This window comes from Gallinula chloropus, assembly GCF_964237585.1.
Source record: "Gallinula chloropus genome assembly, chromosome: 13".
Taxonomy (NCBI): Eukaryota; Metazoa; Chordata; class Aves; order Gruiformes; family Rallidae; genus Gallinula; species Gallinula chloropus.
The window spans coordinates 13,001,164-13,027,916 of record NC_140098.1 but is presented as its reverse complement, the minus strand read 5'-3'; the positions used below and the strand labels follow the sequence as shown (position 1 = coordinate 13,027,916).

General features: G+C 56.2%; 2 protein-coding genes across 2 annotated transcripts in view; one reads left to right on the top strand and one right to left on the bottom strand.

Moving 5' to 3' along the window:
• The window catches only part of LOC311196741 (protein NDRG4-like), a gene marked incomplete at both ends in the record, with an annotated part of 721,213 nt that overhangs the window by 153,857 nt on the left and 540,603 nt on the right, over window positions 1-26,753 (bottom strand).
• LOC311196719 (protein NDRG4-like) lies at window positions 8,879-19,919 on the top strand. The gene is made up of 12 exons (XM_084270335.1): window positions 8,879-8,965; window positions 9,378-9,422; window positions 15,340-15,445; window positions 16,661-16,781; window positions 17,008-17,070; window positions 17,271-17,331; window positions 17,636-17,722; window positions 17,818-17,874; window positions 18,162-18,265; window positions 18,721-18,777; window positions 18,873-19,252; window positions 19,403-19,919. The coding sequence occupies exons 1-11, from the start codon at window positions 8,891-8,893 to the stop codon at window positions 19,048-19,050; spliced, it is 954 nt and encodes a 317-aa protein (XP_084126461.1). The 5' UTR covers window positions 8,879-8,890; the 3' UTR covers window positions 19,051-19,252; window positions 19,403-19,919.

The following is a 26,753-nucleotide window of genomic DNA, read 5'->3' as shown; positions in this document are numbered from 1 at the left end:
GAACAAAGTTGGAGCTACTTGTGCACTGACAGACTAGGGGACACAGTCAGTCAAGCTTTCCTTTTGGAATCGTTAGTGGAACTGAAAAATCTTCTTCATCCAAGTTTGACATTAACATCTCTTAAAGCTCTCAGCTCCTCTTGTCCAGAGAAGGGCAAGGAAGCTGATCAAGGGGCTGGAGAACAAATCTTATGAGGAGCGGCTGAGGGAGCTGGGGGTGTTCAGTCTGGAGAAGAGGGGGCTGAGGGGAGACCTTCTCACCTACAGCTACCTGAAAGGAAGCTGCAGAGAGGAGAGTGTTGGTCTCTTTGCCCAAGTGATGGGTGACAGGATGAGGGGAAATGGCCTCAAACTGTGCCAGGGCAGGGTCAGATCAGACATTAGCACCGAAAGGTCTACTGGGCACTGGAACAGGCTACTCAGGGAGGGGCTTGAGTCAATATCCCGGGATGTATTTAAAAGATGGGTAGACGAGGTGCTTAGGGATATGTTTTAGTAGCAGACAGGTATGGTTGGACTCGATGATCTTAAAGGTCTTTTCCAACACAATGATTCTGTGATTCTGAGGCAATTGTGGAAGCTTCATCACCTGTTGAATACAAATACCTCTACAACCAGCACACACACACACACTTTCTCACCTATCTAAATTACCCTTCCATGCAATGCTCATGTTTGTTCCTCAGTTGCCTCTGCACTAAACACTGTCTTAGTTTGTGCTCTGGCATTGATAATATGTTTGCTCAGCAGAATGAAGTGGTTGATTGTTTCTGCCAGCCTGGAAGCAATCAGTGCTGTCATTTGGACCAGCAGCAAGAAGTGTTTTGAGAACTGGCATACTGTTTAGTAGGTCACACTGGATAGTTTCTTTCCCCCTTTCATACATGATTATCACTGAGACTAACAAGTGCACAAGCAATGCGACTTGGTACACAGTGATCACCATTGCAGTCTTTACCATTGCCATCTGTTAATTAATACTATTTTGTGATTGCTGCAACACAGAGAAGGAATTTATTTATAGATCTTAAAAGCTTGAAGGGGCTTTTCATTCTGATATGTGTGGATTTGAAAACTGGAATTGTTTCTTAGTGGATGAGGGTCCTTGTCAGAAACCCACTGAAGAAGCCTGTGTGTTCTATTTGAGAGAAGAGGTGGCACCTGAGTTAGGAGCACAAGTCTTTCTGGTCTTGATCAGTGATTTTCTACCCTTTTTATTTTTTTGAAACTATTACAAGAGCTTCATTCAAAATGTTAACTGAACTAGTTGCTGAACAGAGATGTGATGTATTTCAGTAGAGGCACGGTGTGAATGCTTTCTTTGCACAGAGCTGCTTCTGTCCCCAGATGTGCTTTTTGTAAAAGTCATTGTCTGCTAGCAAAGCACATGGCTCAGGAGTTCATGGCTTTATTTTAAAAACAGCAAGTCATGTAGCACTGCCTCTGCCTGGCAGGAGGTAGCTCAAAGCTCAGTTTCCTGACAAATGGAAGTAAGGCTCCCTTATTAAGAGTGTGTTTTGTGCTCTGGATCGTAAGCAGCGTCTTTGTTACAGCAAATAACATCATCCAGGTTTTCCCTGCTCTGCTGTGCCTGCCAGATGCTGCTCAGAAGCTCACTCAGTAAGTGCTTGTCAGCTAAAAGATTCCCCTTCTCAGAAGTCACTTTGGTTTCCTTAATGGGTGCCATTAAACATTAGCTAAGACTAGTATCTAAGTAAGTTTCTGGTAATTTGGAAGAGTAAGTTAAGTGCTTTCTTACTGTCTGTCTGGCCTACCTGAATCCTATTTGGCTCTGCAGTTCTGAGCCCACGTTTCTCCTCCTGTTTCCTGATCTTACTGCTCAGAAGGGCTTTCATGAGAGGTGACGGCAGCCTAAGCAGAACTGTTGGTAGGACTTGGCACAAAAGCTGGTGGAAGGGCAGCAGTTCACCCTGGGTCAGCATGTCACAGGGATGATTAACAGGTGGAAGGCCATGAACACTTCCATCTTCTGATGGTGTTGCTTTGCATGACTGGCTTGGGGAGCTGAACTCTAGCGGGTTTACAATGTGTTTTCTGCTGATGAGACAATGTGATTTGAGTCCAGAGTAGGCAGTCTGCTTTTGAAAGAAGCTGTGCCAGCCTGGACATCCCTCACAAGTGTTTCCTGAGTGAAGACCATCTGAGTGCTTGCACTGAGTCGTATCTTCTACCACGGTGTCGCTGAGAGCTACATCTCGCATCTAGGCTGAGGGGCCTTTTGGGTGTGGAAACAGTCTGATGGGCTTTGTTCTGAAACTCAGTCTGATGTAGTGTCAGCAGGATCCGGGGGATGATGTGAACCCCTTAACGTCCCATGCACATCGCTCCGGAGAGGATGCCAACCTACCGTGGCTGAGCTGAAGCTGAACATACTCGTTACTGGTGTATTGAGTTTTTGTCTAGTGTATCATGTTCTCTGATTCCCTGTGCACAAATCAGCCTCATCTCTTTAGCACTAAGGTATTTCTGTGATGGATTGGGGTCAGCGAAGCTGGAAGCTTCATGTTGCGCTCCCCGCCGGAACAGCATCCTCATCGACACTGCCTGCGCCCAGGTAGGAGCTCTCTGCCCTGACTGTGTTACGCGATTCTTGCTCCTTCTCTGCCGGCATCTGCAGTAACCTCTCTGCTGGCTGAAGGGCACTGTTAGCTTTTCCCAGTAGTTCCCAGGGGAGTTTGAAACTACAACCAGAGAAAAAGAGGCCTGGGAGGGCCTGTGTATGCACTGCTTGTCAGCAGCCAGCAGAGGGGGCACTGAGCTTACGACGTTGTTTTTGTGCGGCTCCTACTGCAACTGTAAGTTAAGTTGTAGGTCGCAAGACCCTTACTTGGCCTGCGAGATGAAAGGAGGTGTCTGTGCGACCTTCGGTTCCATCTGCCAGGCAAACCCACAACCATGTTCGTTTAAAGCGGAGTTTAGGGTGCGCTACCTTGTCCTGGGCAAAGAGTGGCTGTCACAGCTGGCAGGGCTGATGCGAGTGAATTGTGGCAAGCAAAGAAGCTGCAGGGAGCAGAGGAGGAGATGGACAGACACTTGGCTGTGCCCCTCCAGGGAGCGCTGAGCACTGCCTGAGCAGGTGCGGGACTCGCCTGGTGCTGAGGTGGTCAGAGCAGCATGGCGACGGGCCGGGCAGGGCTGGGCCGCAGGAGCTCCTGCCTGCCTCAAGCTGCCGTCTCCTTCGCAGAGTGACTTGTGTATTCCTCAGCTGAACACCTGGGAAGTGGGGTTAGGATTGAGGCTCTGTGTGATTAAGGGCCGTGACCTGGACAGGCTGGGGAGCTGGGCCGTGAGAAACCAAATGAGATATAATAAAAGCAAGTCTTGTACCTGGGAAGGGATAACTGCTGGAATCGGTACAGGCTGGGGGTGACCTGCTGGAGAGGAGCTCTGAGGAGAAGGACCTGGGGGTCCTGGTTGATGACAGGTTGGCCATGAGCCAGCAGTGTGCCCTGGTGGCTGAGAGAGCCAAGGGGATCCTGGGGGGCATCAAGAGGAGTGTGGCCAGTGGGTCGAAGGAGGGGATCCTCCCCCTCTGCTCTGCCCTGGTCAGGCCCTACCTAGAGTGTTGTGTCCAGTTCTGGGCTCCCTGGGATAAAAAGGACAGGGATCTCCTGGAGAGAGTCCAGAGGAGATGATTAAAGGAGTGGAGCATCTCCCCTATGAGGAAAGATGAGTGAGCTGGGACTGTTCAGCCTGGAGAAAAGAAGGCTAAGAGGGGATCTTATTAATGTTTATAAATATCTCAAGTGTGGGACACGGGGGGAAATGGCCAGCTCCTTTTCAGTGTCTGTGGGGACTGGACAAGGGGCAACGGTTTCAAGTTGGAGCACAGGGAGTTCCACACCAGTTTGGGGAAGAACTTCTTCCTGGTGAGGGTGAGGGAGCCCTGGGACAGGCTGCCCAGGGGGTGTGGAGTCTCCTTCTCTGGAGAGATTCCAGCCCTGTTTGGATGCCTACCTGTGTGACCTGTCCTAGGACCCTGCTTTGGCAGGGGGTTGGATCTGATGAGCTCTGGAGGTCCCTTCCAGCCCCTACGACTCTGATTCTGTGACTCTCAGAGATCAGGAAGGAAAGAGAGCAGCAGGTCAGGTGCACATCCACTTGCTGGCTGCCTGCCTGAGCCCAGTACTCATCATGAGCCCCCCAGAAATTCAAAGCCCTTCTTCCAGGGACAGATTCAACATCCTGCGGGCCCTGGGTGCTGTGGACAGAGTGGTTCCCATTTCTACAGAATGTCCTCATGAACTTGTGGGACAAACGAGAGATGGAGAGAAGTAGTAAAGTTGCACCTGCCCTCTTCTCAACCGTTTGTTGCCAAGGAGCAAGAAGAGCAGCCTTGGAGAAACTGCCACTCGTAGTAGCTGTGGAGGCATCTGGCCACAGGAGAAGCGAGCCTGGAAAGGCAGAGGGTAGCAGCTGCAGCAGGGCCTTTGGGTCTGCTTGGGCAGGAGAGATGAGAGGTGAGAAGAGAGGATAGGAAGCACACAGGAGAGGAAACAGGGAGTATCTGGAGGCTCTCAGGAAGCAAGTAAGCATTTGTGTGGTAGTTTCTCATTTGAAAGAGTCCTGAAGTGCCTCCACTTAGCTGTAAGTGGTGTAACATCTCAGTAAATAAACTTTAGGGGCCCTTCCAGGCTGCAAATCATTGCAGGGTTTGTCGGAGACCAAGGACTGGTGTGAACAGAGCTGGAGATGTGTGAAGAGGTAAAGGACAGGAGGCAGGAGCTGGGGAGGGACCTCGGGGAATGAAAAAGAACCCAGATGGGGCTTGAGACAAGGTTTGAAGATAAGGAAAGATGAACACAGTGAGCTTTGACCTGCCCCTGGGCACTATTTTCCATGGAGTATGCTTAAGAGGTTTTGCTTCACAGGCTCCTGGGAGCCTCTTCTTCCCTGGGCACCAAGGGCTGGCCAGGCTTTCCTGCACGGGAGCCTGGCAGAGCTGAGCCCACACCATGGTTCTGGGGGAGGGCTGTGTGCCCGGGAGCCGAGCAGCACAGAGAGCAGCGCCCTGCCGCTGCCGGGCTCCGCTGTGGCTCTTGTGGAAAGTTACAAGGGGTGGCACAGCCTCAGAAAGCCAAAGCATTTGTTCTGTTTTCTGAAACACTTCATTAACGTCAGTGACAATGCCAGCAGGTTCCTGAGATGAGTGTGCTTCTATTTCTGCAGTGTTCCTGCTCGTGGCAGGCTGCCGAGCAGTGCCAGGGGGCTCGGTGTCCTTTCTGTCTGGATGGGCAGGACACACTGTGGTCTTCTGCCTGTCATCCGCCTGTGAGAAGCTGCATCACTGCAGCTCCTCACAGTGCTCCCCCACACTGAGGGTGAGCTGGACCTCCCTCAGAGTTCCAGCTAGCCCCGTGGCAAGGCAGAAATCCCTCCTTTTCCCCGAGGTGCTGGACCACAGGCAAGGCACGGGCAGCCCCCGCGGGGGCTGAGCAGTGTTTCGGCTGAGGAGCGTGTAGGGATGTCGATGGAGTTTGCAGAGCACAGCGTGTGCTGCCCCAGGGTGGTCTCTGGCGCTGCCTAGGTGGAGGTGCAGGGTTCCAGGCACCGCGTGTCAGGGGAACGTTGTGCTGATGGAGCAGGTGAGGGATGTGCAGAGTGCTGGGCAGGGCTGCAGCTGCAGTGGTGCATCCTGCTGTGTCAGCCTGTGGCATCTCTGGAGGCACAGAGAAGGCAGCTGCGTTCCCTGGGGAAGGGGAAGTTTCTCTGCTCATCAGCTCAGCCCCCTTGGAAATGCCAACCACGGGGCCTGCTTCTCCCCAGCTGCAGCTGGGAGGTGTAGAAGCAAAGCAGCAGCCCAGGGCCAAGCCCGTTTCATACTGTTATTGTCTCCTCAATGTGTTTTTAATGCCAGATGTTGTGGTAGCAGAACGGTGTCACTCATATGCAGTGCAAAATGCTGTTGCCCCTGTTTCAAGCTCAGGTTCTCATTGACAATTGTACACTGAAAGCCTTTTACTCTTAATTAGCCCTATGACATGGAGGGGAGACCCCAAGGCTCAAGACTGCTTTAAAGCTTGTAAGATCTCTTCTGTGTATGCTAGGATCCTGTAAGATTAGAAGAAACCCAGCTTCATCATATGAAATCCTAGTTTGCCTTTAGATGAGCTTGAGATACTGTAACCCTAAAGATGGTCCTGGACTTCCCCCCCACACACACACTTTCTCTGTGCCTAGAAATGGACAGTGGCAAGGAGATGCCTCCTGAAGTTTGCTGTTCTATCTCTGTTGTGATACAAAAAACGTGGCAAAAAGCAAATGGAGCCCAACCTGCGCTTTCAGCTTGTGTGGGTCAGAAGGGTGTCCTGTTTCTAGCTGTCCTCTTGGGTCTCAAGGACTCTGCATTCTGCATACATAAAGCACAAGCACAGGGAGGGTTATGACAGACCCTTACAAACAGGAGGGTTTTGCTGCTCGTAAAAGGCAATCTGTTTCCCTGACTTCAGACCAAGAAGCTGCCTGATGCTTGGGATGCAGTGTGGGGTTTTTTCCTCAAGTGCTAGAGCAGAAGGGGAGTGAGAAGATGGCCACACAGCAGCACGGTTCTGCAGCTGGGGTGCTTGGCAGTGGTGTGCTTGGAAGGAGGCAGTAAAGCAGATTCAGAAACCAAGGCACCATTGAGCCAATCCTTTTTTGGAAAATGAGCCTATCTTGGGCAGGCTCCCATCGCAACCAGGAGGTAAGGTGAGTCTCTTGCTTTTGGCAGTTGTTTAGATGGTAATAATTGGTACCTGGGGGGAGAAGGGGAGCTGATGGATCTTGCAGCAGGACTGAAAAGTGCTTTCCATGCCTGTGGGTGGCTGAACCACCACTGTTACTGCTGGGGAACACCCTGGGGGCTGGGGTCAGGGAGTGGAGGGCTCGAGGCCTTGGTGGGAGTCATGGCCTGGTGATCATTAAGAGAATGACTGTTGGAGTCACGCTCTTTGCAAAGGCTTTCAGAGGAGAGTTCTCCCTCACCTGTGCTGGTGGAGTGGAGCAGAGCCCAGCCAGGTGCAGCCTATATTTTCCTGGCAGGGCTGTACTTTGTATGGCCCCTGTGAATCTGGGCTGGCTCCACTGAAATTGGCACAGATACTTCAAGTTTGCACCAAATCAATGGGGTTTATTTCAGTTGTGGTGGATTTACCAAGACCTGCCTGGAGGCTGAGCTGTGACTTTTCAGTTTGGTTTGGGCTCTGAGGTGCAGGAATGCAGCTCTAGCTGCTTGGCTGTGGGTCTATCCCATACTGATGTAGGCAGAAGGGGTTGAAGAGATCATCCCCTGCCTGGAGAGCCAGACCTTGATGTGGCCACGCTGCTCCCAATGAGCAAGCACTGCTCTGGATTTATACCAGCATCCTCCAAGTGAGGCCCTCCCTGTGCAGCCCTGGGGGTGCAGTGGCATTTAGCCTCCAAGCATCTCTGCAAGGCGATCCCACCCTCAGCCCCAGAGTCTCCCAAGTCCTGGCTGAAGGCTGTGCTCTAACAAGATGCTCTCAGGGCAGGGTGGTATGGGGAAAGGAAAACTGCTGAGAATCAGGTTTTGGGAACAGCTTTGTGGCTGAGACCGATTTAATCTCCTTAGCAATTGCCTCAATCATAGAATCATCGGGATGCTAATTAATTGAGAGGCACTAAACAGTGGACCTTGCAATGCTTCCTGGCTTTAAGTGGAACCCTTTTGGGTTTGGCAGTTGTGGCTGGCTGCTCTCCTAAGAAGCAGGTCTGCCTAGGGGCTCAAGCCCTTCCTGGGGTGCCTTGGAAGCCCCCTCTCTGCTGGCTGGGGTGTCTGCACAGCAGTGATGTCATACCATGGCTGTGTGCTTGCACACAAGTGCCCACAGTGGCCTCGGGCTCTTGGACCTCACCTGAGGGAGCCAGCAGACAGGGATGGCTGCAACCCACCAGACCCCTCACTCTGCCTCTCCCCAGCCTCTGGCCTGGAGCTGGTCCCTCACCTCCACCCTGAAAGCCCACAAGGTGATTAAGCCCAGCATGTTAATTGGCTGCGACAGCTCATTTTCCTATCTTGTATTTAGTTATTGATGGGGTGCGTGTGACTGGATTCACAGTGAAGGTCAGTGCCAGGCTGGGCCACAGCCCCTTGTTTGGTCCACCCTTGGATGTGGGGTGGGGCTCCCGAAGCTCTGCCAAGACCAGCTGTAAACCCACTGCACAGCCAGCAGCAAGAGTCAAGCACAGTTTCACCCTGGGGGTGTGCAACACCTTGCTGCAGGAGGATGTGGGGGCTGGAATAGAAGCTGATGGTTGGCCAGCACCTGCCTCACCGGCCAGAAGAGTTTGGGAGTAAAGGCTTCACATCTGGTTTTCTTCCATCATTGCAGCACAAATGTCTGGCTACCTCTCTGCTCCGCTTGGAGCATCCCAGCATGGCTGGGAAACATTGCTGTTTGCTCTGTCCATGCAGGGATGTCTCCCCCTGTCCCACCCATGCCTGCTTGCAGCCTAAAACCAGAAAAACCATGGGATTTTCACTCTCTGAATGATGCTGGAAGCTGGGATGGGAATTGGGATGTTCTTGCCCTTGGCTGAGGCTTACAGAGGCAACCAGCATGGAGATTGGGTTGGACTCCTGGTCTGCCTAAGACTATATCCTGGAGACAAGTCTGCCCTTAACTGGGAGAACTCAATTTGGGTGGGAACTGGGAGCCAGGCTCCTCCAGGCACCAGCTTCCAATGGAGGGACTCACTGCCAAAGCACCAAGTTCCTGTGATACGGATTGAGTGAAGCTAATTTGGGTCCCATCCCCATGAGCAGGGAAATGGGGGCGGGGGGGGGGGGTGCTGGGACAAAGGGGCCTGAGGTGGATCCCTGTGGGTCCTGATGTCCCCCTTGTTCTGGGAAGGGCTGCTGCTGCAGGAGATGACCATGGCAGGGCTGCACGAGCTGCGCTTCACTGAGGAGAAGCCGCTGCTGCGGGGCCAGGATGCCGAGCTGGTGAGTCTGGTGGCTGTGGTGGCTCTGGCTCCCGCACGGGGGTGGCCAGGACACAGGTGGGGGTTTGGGGTGGGGGTGCACCGGTACGTGCACATGCCTGTTGGTGTTCAGTGCCTGTCTGTGTGCAGGGCTGTGCTGGTGTTTGTGCTGGTGCAGGGGTGAGGCCAGGCTCAGTTTTGGTGTGATGACGTGCCCTGTGTGTGACATACATGCTAACACACGCATGTATGGTAGACGGGCATGTATGTGTGTACACATGTGTGGGCATCATCCCCCTGCAGCCAGCACTGCCCCAGGAAGTGGGGACTTGTGGTGTCAGTGGGCTTCATTTATTGGGTGGGAGGAGGGCACCGTGGGAGCGAGGGACAGTGGGGGGGATGCCTCTGTCCCTAACAGCTCATTCTCTTCCCAGGAGAACTCGGATGTTTTCCTCTCCACTGTGGACATGGATTGGAAGGTAGGACTGGCCATGTGGGTGCCCCCACCCCTGGGTCCCACGTGGGGAAGCCTGTGGCTGGGGAAGGCTGTGGGGTGCTGAGTGGACTGAGGGGCATTGTTGCCCCCCCGTTCTGTGGGGAAGCAGTGCCTGGTCAGTGTGTGCATGGGGCTGTGTATCCATTGTGATCCCTGGCAGGAGCAGGTGGGGGGGGGGGCATGCTGTCAGGAGTGCTGTGTGCTGGCACTTGGATGTGACTGGGGGGGGGGGGCACTTGGCAATGGGCCAGGGACAAAAATCTCTTTAAAAGAGGAAATTTCTTCCCAGGAGGGCCAAGCTGCTTTTCCAGCCCCTCTACCATTGCCATGGCAATGGTTTCCCAGGCAATGCGAGCTCCCCACTTACATAAGGATATTTGAAAGCCTCTTTCTCTTTTGGAGGACTGGGGCACTGGTCCCCCCTCCTCCTCAGAGAGCGGGGCACCTCTGCTCCCCTGGCTGGCGCCTGCCCTGTACCTCTGCTTTGCTTCTCCAGAGGAGCCCCATGATGTGGCCCTGGGGCTTGTGAGGGCTCAGCTCCAGCCTGGCTCCTGTGCTTATTTTCATTGCTCTCACACCTCTGCCCAAGCTCATCTCACACCACATCCCACCCTTCTGCAGAGACCAGGGTGCTGGTAGAGGGGCAGGGAAGATAGTGGGGCTGCTGGACCTCAGCTTGTTCCCTGGTCCTCTCCCCAAGCATCCCTCTCCCAGGGGACACTAGTGTGTTGCTGCTTTGCCAGTAGGTGGGAATGCTGGGAGGGTGGGCTCAAGTGGTGCAGGCTGAGCCCTATCAGGTCTGGCACTGAAACAGCAACACCTATAAAATATATCTGGATTTCAGTTGTCCTGGGAGAGGGGCAGGGGAGCCCATGTTCCCTTTCTGACAGACCTAGAGCGGTACCCAGGAAGGTGGCAGTGCCAGGCTGCCTGGAGGTCTCAGTGTGCCACGGGCACCAGTACGGCTCTCACAGCTGTGCTGGGGCAGGCAGGACTTGGTGAGTGTGCAGGGCATGCTCAAGAGCAGCACCTGCTCCAGGACCATCTTCTCATGATGGTGTTACAGGGATTGGCCCACAGTGATGCAGAACTGGGTCCCTGGTGCTGCCCAGATGGAGTGGATCTCGACAGAAAATGCCACAGTGATGAACAACCTGCATGCACTCAGTACCTAAAAAATGAACTGTGAAAGGGTCAAAGTGGCATTTCCCAAGCCAGCCAGGCCCTGTGCCCTCCTGGTTCCTCTCCAAGAGCCTCAGGGTGGGGATGGGATGAGCATCCCAGGCTGTGCTGGGGCAACCCCCTCCTTTCCCTCACCCTGGCCTTTTGCAGGTTGCTTTCCTGCAAAGGCTGGGGGCTGCTTACCCTTCTTTGGGGAGATCTTACCCCATTTTCTAGGTTGACCTCTTTGGTCAGTCCAGTCCCGCTTCACTCTTTGCTGTCCCTCTGCTCCTCCCCAGAGCCAGTTGCTGCTCCCTTGCCGAGATGCTCTGGTCTGGCTGGAGCAGTGGCCAGGAGTGGGGGCCCCCAGCTGCCACCACGAGCCAAAGTAAAGCTCTTTGGGGTGCTGGCATAAGCTATGGTGCAGGGGGGCAGGTGCCTCTGCCCCAGGACCTGGGTGCCCTGGACCTGCCCTGGTCTGAGCCACCTGCCAGGCGGATGGGCTAGCACCATGGGGTGGGGATGTTGTTCACTGCTATTCAAGCAGAGGCAGCCTTGCTCATCCTTCCCATCTCCCTGCTACACTTTTTCATTCATGCCTCACTTCACATTAGGTTTTCCACTCCTTTGCTCCTTCATTTTGCCACTTCTTTTTTTTTGCTTGCTCATGCACCTCCTGCTTTTTCCTGGGGGCTGTGGCTGCTCCTTCTCTTTGGCTGAGAAAAGCAGAAATGGCACCCTGACCCACAAACAGTTTGTATTTGTGCCAGGAACCACTTTGGAGCTGGGCTTTCTCCTCCTATGTGGTCCTTCAGCAGCAGAGGTGCATCTCTCCAGGCTTGGGTCTGAGCTCCCCGTGGGACAAAACAATGCAGAGGGAAGGCTCTTTGGTGGAGGCACGATGGATGCCATCTTGCTGCCAGTCCGTCTGTCTGTCTTTTCTCCCACGTTCAGACCCCCTGGCTGCCCAGCCCTGACTTGTTTGTCGGACGCTGCTTTCAGTGTTTCCCCACCATCTCTGGGTGGTTGTTTATCCAGGTCAGGGAAAGGGCTCTCCCTAGGGAAAAATGTTATTAGACACCAGAGACTCCACAGGAACCATCCTGCTGGGTGAAGCCAAGGACAGGGAAGCCCATGCATGTGCTGGTGAAGGCAGCTGGAACCCTCCTCAGCCTGTGGCTGCTCTGTGTACCAGGTATGGTGGAAGCAAGCTGTGGTGAGCTGCTGGGTGGGGATGATGCAGATGTGATGGCAAACTGCAGCTGGCACCGAGCATCATGTGGTGGGTGGGGGGGCTGGAGGGTCTTCACTGGATGCTGCAATGGTCTGGTGCTGGCACGTGGGTCTCCAGCCCCTTTGGGCAGGCACTGGATAGACTGCAGGACTCTTGCTAAATTGGTAATGGCCCAGCTTTGTGCTGGAGCAGCCCAGGCGCTGGTTGTGCCGAAGGCGGGGGGATGGCACCCGGAGCCTGCAGAGAGGTTGGGGACTGTGGTGGCACAAGGCCACCCATGGGCACAAGCTGCATGTGTCCAGAGCACATGTTGGCTCAGGGACATGATCTGACCCCCTCAGTGCTGCTGGGCTGTTTTGCCTCCTGCCTTGTTTACCTGCCACTGGTGATGCCCAGGTTGGGGCTAAATCCTGCATGTCTCCTGTGTGCCAGCATCCTGCAGCAGGCTGCATGATTGTGCTGCTGGGTTGGGTTCACAGGTGCCTGGGCAGTGTTCACATGTGTACATGCCTGTGCCCCTCTGTGAGCATGTGCATGTAGTTCTGCATGTGTGCAGGTTGTTGTGCATCCATGGGCATGTGGGATGCCCGTGGCATACACACTAAGCACGCAGGAGAAGGATGCAGCAGGCGTGCTCCTTACATGCATATGCCCATGCACATACGTGCACAGGAACATGTACTGATGCAGACACGCAGGGTGTGGGGTGTGTGCAAGCATTTTGTGGGGTGCATGTGCTGCAGTATGGGCCATTGCATTTATTTTTCTGAAGTCTGTGTGCACAGACTTGGGGGGGGTGGGGGGCCATGGTTTTGCCTGGTCCCTGTGTCAGTACATGTTCCTGTGCATGTCCTTCCCCTCTAGGTACCAGTGTCGGTTCGGGGGGGTGTGTGTGTCCTGGCGCATGTGTGTTGCTGCAGGGCCTTGGTCAGGGCAACTGCAGACTTAGGCATCATCCCGTGTGTTGGCATGGGGCTGGAGCTCTGTGTGTGTGCGTGATGGGTGTGGGCGAGCACTGTCCGGCTCTGCCGCGACGAGACGCTGCCTGTGTTGCAAGGGGTGCGGGTGCAACCCTGTCCGGGCAGCCCTGCCTGTCTGTCTGCTGAAGGAGGGAAGATGGAGCAGGTACCGCATGGTTCCAGGCGGTTTTTTTCTTCATAAACAAGGGTATTTGGGGCCAATTGGAGCATGAATAATTCTTGCGACAGCCAATGTGCTGGCTCCATCACAGCGCTTGCCTGCAATGGAGGCCAAACCTGCCGGGGCTGCGCATCCCATGGAGGGGGATGGGAGAGGGAGGGCTTAGCGCAGGGCTGGGTCTCCGCTATAAATGGAGGCGAGGGGCTGAGCCAGCACACAGCTCTGCTTCGCCCCAGCCTGCTACACCGCCGTGCCCCACGTCGGGACGCGGTGCTCAGCCCACCCTGCCTGCGCATCCTCGTCCACCTCGTTCCTCGCCATGCCCGAGTGCTGGGATGGGGTAGGTACCACCGTCCCCGTGCTTGTTTGCCCTCCCTGCCCAGGGAGTTTTGTCCCAGTACCTCCCCCGATTGCCCAGGCTGGATCTTTGCACCCGGGAGGGCTTGGTGTGGGCGAGGTGGGCGTTGGGGGAGGGGTGGGGGGGGAGAGAAAACCTGCTGCCGGGGAGCCCTTCCTTCCCCCAGCCGTCCTGCCGCATCCCTGACGTGCCCCGGGTTTCGGGGACGCATTGTCCTTGAGCGTCTTTCCTGAGCCCAGCGGAGATGTGGTGCTGAGGCCGAGGCGAGCAGGGACAGCTGCAAGCTGTGGGCTGCTGATGGTGGGGGACATGCTGCAGATTGCAGAAGGAGAGGGTCTCTTGCTGTTTTGAAGCAATCCCTGGGATACTTCCTAGTCTCTGCAGCAACAGCAACACCCAATGACAACAGGCTGGCATGGAGGGCAGGCAAGCGAGGTGGGAGCACTGCAGTGGTGAAGGGGTAACCTGGGCAGGGCTGGACTCTCTCAGGCACCCCTGCGCTCCTCCTTGCTGGGGCCATGGGTTGCCAGTGGACCCCCCCACCCCCCTGCCCCCCTGCAGCTCCTCACTGTTGCATCCCCAGCTTCTCCCCATCTGCGAGCACCCCTGCAGCAAGGAGTGGGGCTGCGGTACCCAGCGATGCTGCAGAGGGTGCACCACGGGCAGAGATGTGCGTGGCTTGTCAGGGGGTGGGGAAGCATTGCTGGGGAAGGAGCTGCCACCTTGGGCATGTGATTTTGTGATGGGATTGCAGGCTGAGCTGTTGGGGCCACAATGGGGATGAAGGCAGCCCTGTGCCCAGGATCAGACCTCATGGATGCCTCCTGCTTTGTGACCTTGGGCCAGGTCCTTTCTCTGCCTCAATTTCCCCACATCTTGTTGCAGGGGGATGTCCCCCTCATTGCTGGCTGCCTGACACAGCCCTGTGGAGAGGAGGAGGATGAGGGCCAGGGTCAAGGTGCCCCTGAGAAGTGGAGTATTGTCTCCACAGAGCCCTTGAACTGCCCTTGGGCACCATGTACCTGCTGAGGGACAGTGGATCTCGATGGCAGGAGGCACTGCAGTGAGGAGATCTTGTCCTCAGGGGTTCCTCCCACTGCAGGCCTGTGTCCTTCAGAGTCCTTGGCGGCGTGTGAGCTGTGGGAGCGCCCACATCCCTGCTCCCCTCCCACCAGCTCCTTCATGAGGCTGCCAGTACCTGCAGAGAGGACCAGGCCGGTTGGGCACCTTGCCAGCATCCCCTTTTGTGGTCCCTGCCAGCGGGCTGGCTGGCAGGCAGTGGTGTCTGGACCCTGGGTCCCTTGTCCCTGGGCAATGCCTTGTACAGATCTTGGGCTCACAGCCTCAGTTTCCCTTGCTGTCCTGGGACAATGGCCACGAAGGTGAGGTTGCAGCTGTCCCAGGCAGGAAAACTGAGGCACGGGGCAGGTCTGGTCTCTGTATGGGGGCACAGCCATTTCAGAGCAAGGGTTTTTTAAGGTTACTTTAGCTGTCATTTTGAGATCAGGCTGCAGCATTTCCCAGGGTCTGATCTCTGCCGGTTTCTCCCAGGCACAGGGAATCCAGGCCATACTGTGACCCTGTTGCCAAAAATCTCTCCATCTTAGACCCTGAAAGATCTCCTGTCCTATCCTGTCCTGACCTGCGATCCTCCTCTCCCACACCCTCTTGGATATCCCATCCCATCCCAGTCCTCTATTCCTTGATCCTAGTCTGTGATCCCATCCCATGTTGGGACCTGTCCAATCCTAAATCCTGTTATCCTATAGCAATCCCTCCCTTCCCCTTCCCTGTTGGAGGCTGGGATTGTTGGTATCTGATTTCTCCTGCTGTCTGCCACCACTGGGATGCCCAGAGCTGGATTTTCCCAGGATGGCCGCACCTCCTTCCCTTGTGTTCCCGTGGGACCCAGCTGCTTAAGGAAGCGGCGATGAGGGGTGAGATGGCAGGGCAGGAGAGGATGTCTTGGGGCAGGCAGGTGTCACCCCATCTCTCCTCTTCCCCCAGGAACATGACATTGAGACCCCCTACGGACTGCTGCACGTGGTCATCCGGGGCTCACCCAAGGGGAATCGCCCGGCCATCCTGACGTACCATGACGTGGGCCTCAACCGTGAGTGCCGGTTCCTGGGCCATAGGGTGCAGGGGCAGGCAGGAGCAGTCCTGGTGCTGCATGGGGTGCTGGAATGGTGACCAAAAGCCCCTGACTCAGCTCCTTTGCCTCCTCCCGCGGAAGGTCCCCAGGCTGCATTGGGTCTCCCCAGGCATCTGAGAGAACCAGGAGGGTTTGGATACTCAGCCAAACCCAATGTCTGGGCCAAGTGCAGCCAGGAGTGCTCGGCCACCCCAGTGCCAGCTGTCCACCTGCCCATGCCAGGCAGGATGGGATGCAGGGGATGCTGGGTCAGGCCCTGCCACCACCAGCCTGTTGGTATTCAGAGCACGGACCCAACTGACGGCAGGGTGTAGTGGGGGCTAAAGGAGATGGGGAGTAACAGGAAAGGAGGGGCCCTGAGCAAGGGCTCCCGATGTGGATGCTGTGCTCTCTGTTAGGCTGCAGCCTTGGACCCGCACCCCAGACCTCTGCCCTGGGCTGTGCTCTCGCAGCTGAGCTGGGAGGCCCAGTGTCCTGTGAACTGGAAGAAGTGTATCCCCCCTGCACTGGCAGCTGAGGCCAAGCCACTGGCAGCTCTGTGAGCTGCCTCACCATTCCAGCAGCACGCTCCTGTCCAGGGGTGTGTCATTTTGGTTGTGATGGATGTTACAACCTGCCTCAGCCCCATGTTTTAGGAAGGTTGTCCTGGCACTGATGGCATGGGACAGCATCTCTCCAGGCCTTGGCAATGGCTGTACCCTGCTGCAATGGTGGTGGCTTGTCCACAGCAGTGCTGGGGCTGTTTCTTTGTTTCCAAGCAGGGAGATTTGCAGACATTTCTTAAATCCCGTATTTTCTTGAGCAAATCCCTTGGGGATTAAGGATATGGCAAATAATATCCTGACTGCTAATCATGCTGCCCACCGGGTGGTCCTGCAACTCCTGGCTTTGCATCCCCCAGTCCCACCCCTCCATGCTGATGAGGCTCACTCCAAACTCCTCCTCCTCATTGTGTCCATCCATCCCCATGCCTCCCATCACCAGGAGGGATGCAGCCCTTGCTGACAGTGGCTGTGGTCTCTGCTGTGGAGATGAGGAGCCCGGAGGGAAAGGAGGTAGAATTTTGGTGGCATGTCACCTCCCAGTTGAAGAGCAGTGGGAGGGCAGGCAACCTCTCTCTATTGCCCCTGTGCTAGGGTGTTTGGTCTCTGATCCCCACCTGACCTTTGACAGACAAGCTTTGCTTCAACACCTTCTTCAACTACGAGGACATGCAGGAGATCACGAAGCACTTTGTGGTTTGCCATGTGGATGCGCCAGGCCAGCAGGCAGGAGCCTCGCAGTTCCCTCAGGGGTAGGTGCCAGCTTCTTGTGCCCTCCAGGATGTCACCTCCCTGCTCGCTGGGTTGTCACTGCCTGGGCAGTAGTGCTCTGCCTTCAGGTCTCTTTGAACTGTGCCAAGCCCAAGGCACTGACTGGCTGGGGGTGGGCAATGGGGCTGGGTGTGTGGGTGGGTGGCATTTCCTTGTCCCAGCCTTCCTGCTCTGCATGGGTCCCATAACTGCTGTCCTGTGCCCCAGGTACCAGTACCCCTCCATGGACCAGCTGGCTGCCATGTTGCCCAGTGTGGTACAGCATTTTGGGTGAGTCATTGTCCACTCCATGTTTGTCAGTTTGAGGGCATGGGGCAGGGAGACAGGCAGGGGCTTGAGGCTGGGGGAGTTGTCCTTGTAAGCTGGCACCCAGTGTGTCTTCTTGTGCCCCATGCTGTGGGTGAAGGGGACCCCCAGGGAACCCACGCTGGAGCCCACTGTCCCCCCATATGCACCTCTCTGCTTTCCAGGTTCAAGTATGTGATCGGGATTGGTGTTGGGGCAGGAGCCTACGTGCTGGCCAAGTTTGCGGTGAGCCTGGGGCTGGGGTGGGCTGGCCCCGAGTTGTCCATACCTGCAGTCAGCCTTGAGCATGGGGAAGAACAGGACCTGACACCCTGGCCAGGCTGTGCCACTGTGAAGACTGCTGGAGGGATGAGGGGGGCCAGGGTGGCAGTGCCATGGCAGCTGGGAAGTCACAGGTCTCCCATCTCTCCAAGGATGGGGCATGTCATCCCTGTACGATGTCTGTGCAGTGGGGCAGTGGTGCTTGTCAGGGGCTGCACAGGGTGCACCTCCCCTTCCTGCTGAGCATCATCCCTCTTGCTCACTGCAGCTCATCTTCCCCGATCTGGTTGAAGGACTGGTCCTCATGAACATCGACCCCAATGGCAAAGGCTGGATTGACTGGGCAGCCGCCAAGGTGGGCAGGGTCCCAACCCCCTTCCCACACCCAGTGACTCCCTGGGGCAGGAGCCAGCCACAGCAGCATGTTAACTTCTTATGTTCCCTCCACAGCTCTCTGGCCTCACCAGCACGCTGCCAGACACTGTTCTGTCCCACCTCTTTAGCCAGGTAAGGGCTGTGCATCCTGCTGGCCCTGCAGCTGGCCCCCTCCCTGTGCCCTGCCTGCCAGGCCACAGTGCCATTGGCCCTACACTGTTCCCAGGGATCAGACTAGTGCAGCCCTGCTGGCATCCCTCCTGTCAGATCTGGGGCTTAGCCTCGACGTGTATGTGACTTGTGCCCAGCATCCTCCTCCTCCACATCACGGGCTGGCACCTTATGGACTGGTCTGGGGGAGTAGGGTTTCTGTGACATGCAGCAGTGCCTGCCCTGATCTCCATCTCCTGCTCACGCAGGAAGAACTGGTGAACAACACGGAGCTGGTGCAGAGCTATCGGCAGCAGATTGGCAGCGTGGTGAACCAGTTCAACCTCCAGCTCTTCCTCAACATGTACAACAGGTGAGCACCTCAGGAGTCCCTGCCAGCAGGCAGCCCCCCCATCTGTGCCAAGGTGAGGGGCCACAGTGCTGGTAGGTGGCCCCGAGGCCACCATGAGAACCCTCACCCCTGTAGGGTGTTGTCATCACCTGGCACAGGAATGTGGGAGTGGTGGCACCTTGCCTCTGCCACAGGCACGTGTTACTGTGTCTCTGCCTGTGCTGGGTGCTAGAACAGGTCTGGGGCAGGGGGAAGAGATGCCATCCCATGCACGAAGAGGGTTGCGAACCTCGCCACGCTGCTGGTTGCAGCAACCCACAGTGTCAGCTCTACTCAAGTTGTAGCAGAGGTGGCCATGGGGTGCTGGAACAGGGGGCTCAGTGCTGCTTCCCAGAGCTGGTGAGGCCCCGGCTCTTGCGCTTTGGTGGCAGCACCTGCCTGTAGGGCTCATACTGGCCCTCTTTCTTCTCCATCAGCCGCAGGGACCTGGACATCAACCGGCCTGGGACCGTGCCCAATGCCAAGACACTGCGGTAAGAGTCACATTGGCATGGCGTGGGGGTTTCCAGGGCAGTGGAGCCCACCCAGGCCAAGCCCTGACTGTGCCCCTTCCTCCCCTCACTTCCAGGTGCCCTGTGATGCTGGTGGTCGGAGACAACGCACCTGCTGAAGAGGGAGTGGTGCCCAGCCCCAGCAAGCAGCTGGGGAGTGGAGAAGGCTCTGAAGGACAGAGCCCTGTGCAGCAGCTGCCCCATGCAGCCCTGACAGCAGGCTCCAAAGCCCCTTTGCCCAGCCCAGCAGGGTGAGGAGGAGGCTCCTTTACAGACACATCCCCTGCTCTGCTCCCAGGGCTGGCTGGCGGTAAAACTATCAGAACCATCACCGTGAGGATCACTCGGACCCAGCTCAACCATCTGCTCAGCTTGTTGCCAGCACTGACTGTGTGAGGCCATACAGACCTGGGCTGGTCTCCCTTCTGCACACAGAGCACGAGCCAACATCAAACCTGTAAGTAGCCCCCAACCCCTTCAGCTTTGCCTGCTATTTTGGCAGGCATCATGTAACCAACTGCAAAACTAATCCTGTTGGTGCCCAAGGAGGCAGAGACATGCCTCCACAGGGCTGGCAGGTGCTAAATGCTTGTTCTCCTCCCATGAGGGAGCAACACAGCTGGCTACGTGCAGGAAGCAGTGTCTGCATAGCAACAGGGTGGCTGCGAGGAGCTGTCAGAGGAGACGCTGCTTTGGGGTGCAGGGCAGGCAGCACCAGCAGAGGAGGGAGTTCCCAAAGCATTCCAGCCTCAGCAGCCATACAAGGGACAAGAACCATTCATACTTCTGCATCACCCTCACAGGGCAACAACTGTTTTTTTAAACTAACCTTGGATAGGTCAGGACAAAACATGGACACTTCCCTCCCAGCAACTCGGCCTGAAAATTCACTGAGGTGTGCACAAAGTGGGAGGTCTGACTCAAAAGCTCTCTGCCCCCACAATCCCACTGGGCTGAACATCCTGAGGCAAGCTTTCATTGCTCACCTTTCTTCACTCATCTCCTCTTCTTCAGCTTTAAACCTGCCAGTGTGTTTTAAGAATGAAATCGCAAGGCAGCTCAGCCCTGCTCCTGCAGACCTGGCTCTGCCTGCTCCTTTCCCTGGGGGATTTAACTCTCCAGGGCAGTGAAAGGCACAGCACCCTATATGCTCACAGACTGCACAAAGTATGGGAGCAGCCAGCAGCTGAAGGACAAGCACCTCATCTCTAGTTTGAAACGGATTCGCAGAAGACACTTCACTGAGGGTTACCCAGCTGACCGTGGAATTCAAGCTTGTGCTTCTGGAATCAGCCACTTAGGTCCCTGGCTCAGGTCCCCCCAGATCACAGCTTCGCCCATGCACTGAGTTAAGGAAGCCCAGCAGCCTTTTTCACAGCTGCACAGACACCAGTAACATCCTGCCACTTGCATGGCACGGGGAGGGGGGAAGTATTAACAGTGTCAAGCAAAAAAGAACATTGAAGCCAAGAAACTGTCAGAAAGAAGACTATGGAGGAGACATCCAAGCTGGTGAGAAACTGTTTGTCACAGGACAGAGGAAAGTGGTCAGTTGGTTGCACCCAAGCTGCCTGGGGCACCCCCTCACACTCCCTGAAGGCAGCTTGCTAGGGAGATGCACGGTGCTCAGCAGTGCTGCTGAATTTGGATGCCAGGGTGGAGACGGGCACATCAGCAGCACACCTCAAAACAAAGAGCAGAGGGCTCTGCCACCAGGATTAGCTCACAGGCCACTCAACTCCAGGAGAATCTGGCTGCCAGAGGAGATGTTGACTGTGGAGCAGAGGGGACTATGACTGGGTGCTCTCCAACTGCCTCATGTACAGAGCTGTAGGGCCAGCCAAGGCTTCCAACACAAGTGGTCTCATTCACTCTTTGCTTGGCAAGGGCAGCTCAGAGCAGGGTTGGAGAGAGCACGAGGGGCCATGTATAGAAGAGGAAATCCACAGGTACCTGTGTGTAGCAGTGGCTCTGTAACCTGTCACTGAGCTGTGTCCCCAAGAACCTCCTCAAACAGGCAGCAGAGTTCCTGGGAGCGTAGCTCACGTAACCCACACACCCAGTAACACAGCTGGTGAAACTCAGGTTACAAATCAGCTCTGAGCAGGAAGGCCCATGCTGCATGCCCTGGGGAACATGCCCACATTCCCCAGACAAGTTATTCCTGCCTTGCCCCAGTCAGCATCAAAAGCATCAATACTTTGTCTTGGACAGCGGTGAATCTGCATCTCCTGGAGGAGCCAGCCCTTCTCCCAGGAGCCTAAAATGATCTGCTGCCAACTCCTTAGCTCTTTCTAATGTGACAGCCAGAGCTGAGCACTCTCACTGCTGCTGTGGCCAGACTGACGTTGCCATACTGGCCACAGCGCTGCCGGCGACGGCTCTCGGCAGGGCTGACCCTCCACATACCCCAAGTCCCGTGTTTTTCAGCTCAGTCTCCATCAGCCACCAGCCTCAAGTAACAACTTCACCTTCCACACTGTGAGCATATTTCAGGTACATGGTGATAACTCTGATGATTTTTTCCCCATAGGACATGGCAGAGTATTGTAACAGCATTGATGAGGAGACACAAAAAACAATCCTCAGCAAGCTGTGCTGCTGCTCTAGCAACCTGGTTTGTCTCAAGCCATATATTAAAACAATTAAAATCTCTAAATAGGAAGTGAAAAACTTCCAGGATCAGCCTTCTGGGTCCCCAGGAGAAGCACAGGGCCATATTCCCAATGGACATGCAGCACTGGAACAGCCCAGACTAACCCAGGCTGCTGTAATTAGCCCCGAAGGGTCACTGTGCCTCTCATGGCTGTTTACTTGATGGAGGCAACACTTGTCTTCCCACCCAGAGCTGTCAGGGCAGACGCTGCTCCAAGTTACTATTAGCCCAGCCTCTGCAGTAAGCCTCTATGTAAGATTAAAAACCAGGACCACAACTGCCAACGTGGCTGCAGCTCTGACTATGCGCAGGGGCCCACCCAGCAGGATTCGGCTCCCCAGACCAACTCCAGAAGGACACACAACCCCAGGGAAATACCAGGGCTGCAGGTGAGACACTCGGTGGGATGGACAACAAGCTGCTGCTGCTCCACCAACACCAACCCAGGGTCCTGCTCTGGGTGTTTGGTGAAGCTGCATCTTCCCAGGTCTGTACCCACCTACTGTTCTGGCACAAACAGGGAGGGCAAAGCACGGAACAAAAGCCATCTCTGAGCAGCGTGGCAGGGGGTGACTGCTGTTTCTCTAATGGCAACCACAACCACTCAATTAATTCTTCATCACTGACTCAATGACTTAGGGTACAGATTCACATAAGAGGAAGGGAAGATGCCATTAAAATAGGTGCAGTTGCTAATTACGTGCCTGTCCCTCAACTCACTGCTGCCTGCCAGCAGCGCTGCAGTAGCACATGCAGCCTCAGCTGTGCTCAGACACCAGTATCCCCATTTTGGGAAGGAGCAATACCACTCAGAGCTCCCCAGAAATAAGAAGAGCTGGCCTTGGGCAAGCAGAAAAGCTCTTAAGATGTATTCAAGATTGCCAGACCCACCAGATATGTTCTCCAGCCTCTCCCACCCCGCAGTCCCCAGGTCTGAAGGATTCCAGCACAAATTGGGGGTGACCTGCTCCATCATCTACGTTGCTGTAAAAGAGCATTGCAGCACAGGGATCAATTCAGGCTGAATGTGTAGCCCAGCTGTGATCGCTGAACTGAGAGGGGAATAAGGACATTGAACCTGTTGAACTTCCTCCTCAAAGTTGGGAGGAGATTCAGCACACAAACTTTAGATCCCTGCTCGTCTAGAGGCTATTTACAGCTTTCTGATTTACATGGGGAAAGGAGGGTGAAGCTGACATTGGTGGAAACCCCAAACTCCCCCCATAGCTCGTGAGGAGCATCTGACAACCTCAGATCCCAGCACTCTTCATGGAAACGGGAAGCTTCCCACATCCACCCTCAGGCAGGGTGAGGCCGGGCCCGCAGGCCGGGCTGTCCGGGCGCTGCCGCACGGGCCTCGCTCCCGTCCCGCCGTTGCCACGGGAACGTTTGTGTCCGTTGCTTCATTGCCAGCGGCAGCAGCCCGGCTGGCAGCCACGCTCCGGCGTGTGAGTATCCCCACGCCCCCCGGGAGCGGGAGGGGGGAGATTCCGGTGCCAAGCCCGTGTTTTTGGGGCGGTGGCTGCGTTCCGGAGGTGCGGCCTCGGGAGGGGCGGGGGCGGGCGGAGCGCCGGGGCTGGGGGCGCTGACGGCAGGAGCTGTGGCTGTAAATTCACAGCACGTGGAGCTCTGGGAGGCCCTTGGAAGGGAGCCTGGTCCGCCTTGCTCACCTCACCGCCAGCTGAGAGCTTGAGTTTATGAAAAGCAGGAAGGGGAAGGTGTAACACGAGGCTCCTGTTAATTATCTCTGCCGTGGTGGAGCTTTTACAATAAATTGTGGGATGGCAGTACCGAAGTGATAAAAAGACAAGAGGGGCTGGAGTATAAAGGTGCCAGGTGAGGCTTCCTGGGGAGCAAGGCTTGATTTAGAAAGCGCTCAGCCACTTAGTGGTGGGCTGGAGGGGCAAGAGATTAGTCCTGGAAATTCTCCTTTCCTGGCTCCCGTGAGATGCTGTTTATATGGTAATTACGGCTAAGCGGGTGATTTCTAAGCAAGAAACGTGGTCCTGCTACTTAAGCCTGAACAGGGCAAGATGATTTAGGTGAAGAAAAGTGTTCGGGAGCATCCTGGTTCTCCCTTTTAGCAGATCTCCTCTCCGGCTCTCCCAGCAAAGTGTAATAGAAAGGCAAATGAACCAGTTACTCTGGAGAGAGGTGCCTTATAGCTGCTGAAGGAGGAGGATTTCCTGTGTATAGTGCAGCACGATTCAGCCACCCGTCTGCGCTCCTGCAAGAGGAGCTGCTTGCAGTGCACGGTGGGGCAGGCAGGAGGCACTTGAGGCTCTAACATCGCTTGGAGGGTGCTGGAGCTGGTGGGAAGCAGAACGTGGGGAGCGCTGAGTGTCAGAGCCTGTTGCTTGTGGTTTGCATGTGGGTGCCAGGCTGTGCGGAGAGCCGGGCCGGGGGTCAGGAGACGCCGGCAAGGCAGTGAGCTGGTTGAACTGGGCTCTGAGCTATCACCAAGCGGCATCTGCCCCACGCCCGTGGCGCCGGTTTCCCCGGTCCCGGCGCAGGAGCGAGCGGGTAGTAACTCCCCGCCGAGGTGCGGCGCTTGGTCAGCTCTGCCCGGGGCTGGCCGGGCCCGCAGGCGGGGCTGGCCGGGCGCTGCCGCACGGGCCTCGCTCGCGTCCCGCCGTTGCCACGGGAACGTTTGTGTCCGTTGCTTCATTGCCAGCGGCAGCAGCCCGGCTGGCAGCCACGCTCCGGCGTGTGAGTGTCCCCACGGCCCCCGGGAGCGGGAGGGGGGGGATAGCGGTGCCCAAGCCCGTGTTTTTGGGGCGGTGGCCGCGTTCCGGAGGTGCGGCCTCGGGAGGGGCGGGAGCGGGGGCGGGCGGAGCGCCGGGGCTGGGGGCTGGAGAGGTCGGGGTGCCTGGCACAGCGTGCCCGGGGGGGGGTGTTGGGTGTGAGCTGGGTGCCGCCCGAACTGTGTCAGGCCGTGGTGCTCACCCTCCTGCCGGGGAGGCTTCCCTGCCAGGAGGCGGTCTGTTTGGGAGGGACGGAGGGCGGGATTTCAGGGGGGAGGCTGCCTAAGGAGCGAAGGGGGGGCTCTCATGCCGGGCTGGAGGAGGCGGCAGCGTTTTGTGTCGGGGCCTGCCCCCCCCAGCTGCCCCGCCCCCTCCAGCTGCCCCGCTGTGCTCCCCATCAGAGCAGACTTCCCAGGCCAAGGTCTGCCCCCCCATGGGATGCAGCTGTGGCCGCATCCAGGCCCTGGGGCAGGAGTGGAGGGGATGGAGGCTGCTGGTGCTGCCCTCCTCTTCTTGTTCACGGGCCTTTGGGTGTTTGGAGCTTAAACCTCAGTGTTGCGACGTGTAAATGAGGGGTTCAGTGCCTTCAGGGTGGGGTGTAACTGGGTGAAGTGTCTGTTATACCTCAGGGTTAGTGCAGTGCTGAGTAGGACAGCAGTAAGCCAGGAAATAGGGCCTGTTGTCTGTTCTGGCAGCCAGGAATGTGTGTGTGTGCTGGGTAAGTGGGTATGAGGCTGGAGCCTGCCGAGGTGAGGCGGGGGGTGATGCTCCTGCCGCTGCTTTTGGCTGTTTGCATGTCTCCAGTTTGGCATCTTTTAAATTCAACTGCTGTTGGTTTTGCCAGAGATTCAAACTCCCTCGTGAGAACTGGGCAGGGATGCGCAGAACTCTTGTTGAGAAGGTGTTTGCAGGTTGAGATTAAAAGATTTTGACTTGGATTGGGGTTTGCGGGAGCATTTTGGGTGAGCTGGGTGATAGCAGAGCTCTGTGGGTGACAGCAGTGGTCAGGATGTGGACACAGCACAGCTGTGCACGGTGAATTGATGCCACAGAAGCTGGGATGTGGTTCAGAAAGGGAGAGAGGATGGCTTTCAGGGGTGCTGGCAGTGCCCCATGTTCCAGCTTGGGTGTGTGGTTCAAGGGTAGATGACCAAATCCTTGTGTGGCAGCAGAGCCGTGGCTGCTGTGCACATGCCTGAAGCCCCTGGGCAGCGCGGATTTGTTCGCCTCGTGCTTTTAGCTGCAGGCTGCTGTGGGTCCAAGCACTTGCTTTGGGTAGGGTAAGATACTGCCTGTGGAAACAGCCTGACAGCCTGTGTCTGCCTATGAGTTCCATGAGCTTTGGCTCCGATCCTTACAGGATCCACTACAGAGTGGCAGCGCTTCGCTAACGTGCTCCTCAGCCCGGCAGAGGCAGCTCTGACCCCGCTCAGGCCACTTGCTGCCGACCTGGGGACCCGGTAATAGTCCTTTTGTCTCCTGCTTTTCCACTCCGAGGTCTCTTGTTGCGTGGAAGCTCTGATGTGTTGCCAACCACAATGAAACGTGGTCCCTATGCAGGAAAAAGAGTAAATAGTGGGGGGAAGGGTTGATGCAAGTTGGGAAGCCCAAGATAGCAGAGATGAGGTGCTGGGGGAGAGAAAATAGTGCTCTAAGTGCTGACGGCAGGAGCGGTGGCTGTAAATTCACAGCACGTGGAGCTCTGGCAGGCCCTTGGAAGGGGGCCTGGTCTGCCTTGCCCACCTCGCCGCCAGCTGAGAGCTTGAGTTTATGAAAAGCAGAAAGGGGAAGGTGTAACACGAGGCTCCTGTTAATTATCTCTGCCGTGGTGGAGCTTTTACAATAAATTGTGGGATGGCAGTACCGAAGTGATAAAAAGACAAGAGGGGCTGGAGTATAAAGGTGCCAGGTGAGGCTTCCTGGGGAGCAAGGCTTGATTTAGAAAGCGCTCAGCCACTTAGTGGTGGGCTGGAGGGGCAAGAGATTAGTCCTGGAAATTCTCCTTTCCTGGCTCCCGTGAGATGCTGTTTATATGGTAATTATGGCTAAGCAGGTGATTTCTAAGCAAGAAACGTGGTCCTGCTACTTAAGCCTGAACAGGGCAAGATGATTTAGGTGAAGAAAAGTGTTCGGGAGCATCCTGGTTCTCCCTTTTAGCAGATCTCTCCGGCTCTCCCAGCAAAGTGTAATAGAAAGGCAAATGAACCAGTTACTCTGGAGAGAGGTGCCTTATAGCTGCTGAAGGAGGAGGATTTCCTGTGTATAGTGCAGCACGATTCAGCCACCCGTCTGCGCTCCTGCAAGAGGAGCTGCTTGCAGTGCACGGTGGGGCAGGCAGGAGGCACTTGAGGCTCTAACATCGCTTGGAGGGTGCTGGAGCTGGTGGGAAGCAGAACGTGGGGAGCGCTGAGTGTCAGAGCCTGTTGCTTGTGGTTTGCATGTGGGTGCCAGGCTGTGCGGAGAGCCGGGCCGGGGGTCAGGAGACGCCGGCAAGGCAGTGAGCTGGTTGAACTGGGCTCTGAGCTATCACCAAGCGGCATCTGCCCCACTCCCGTGGC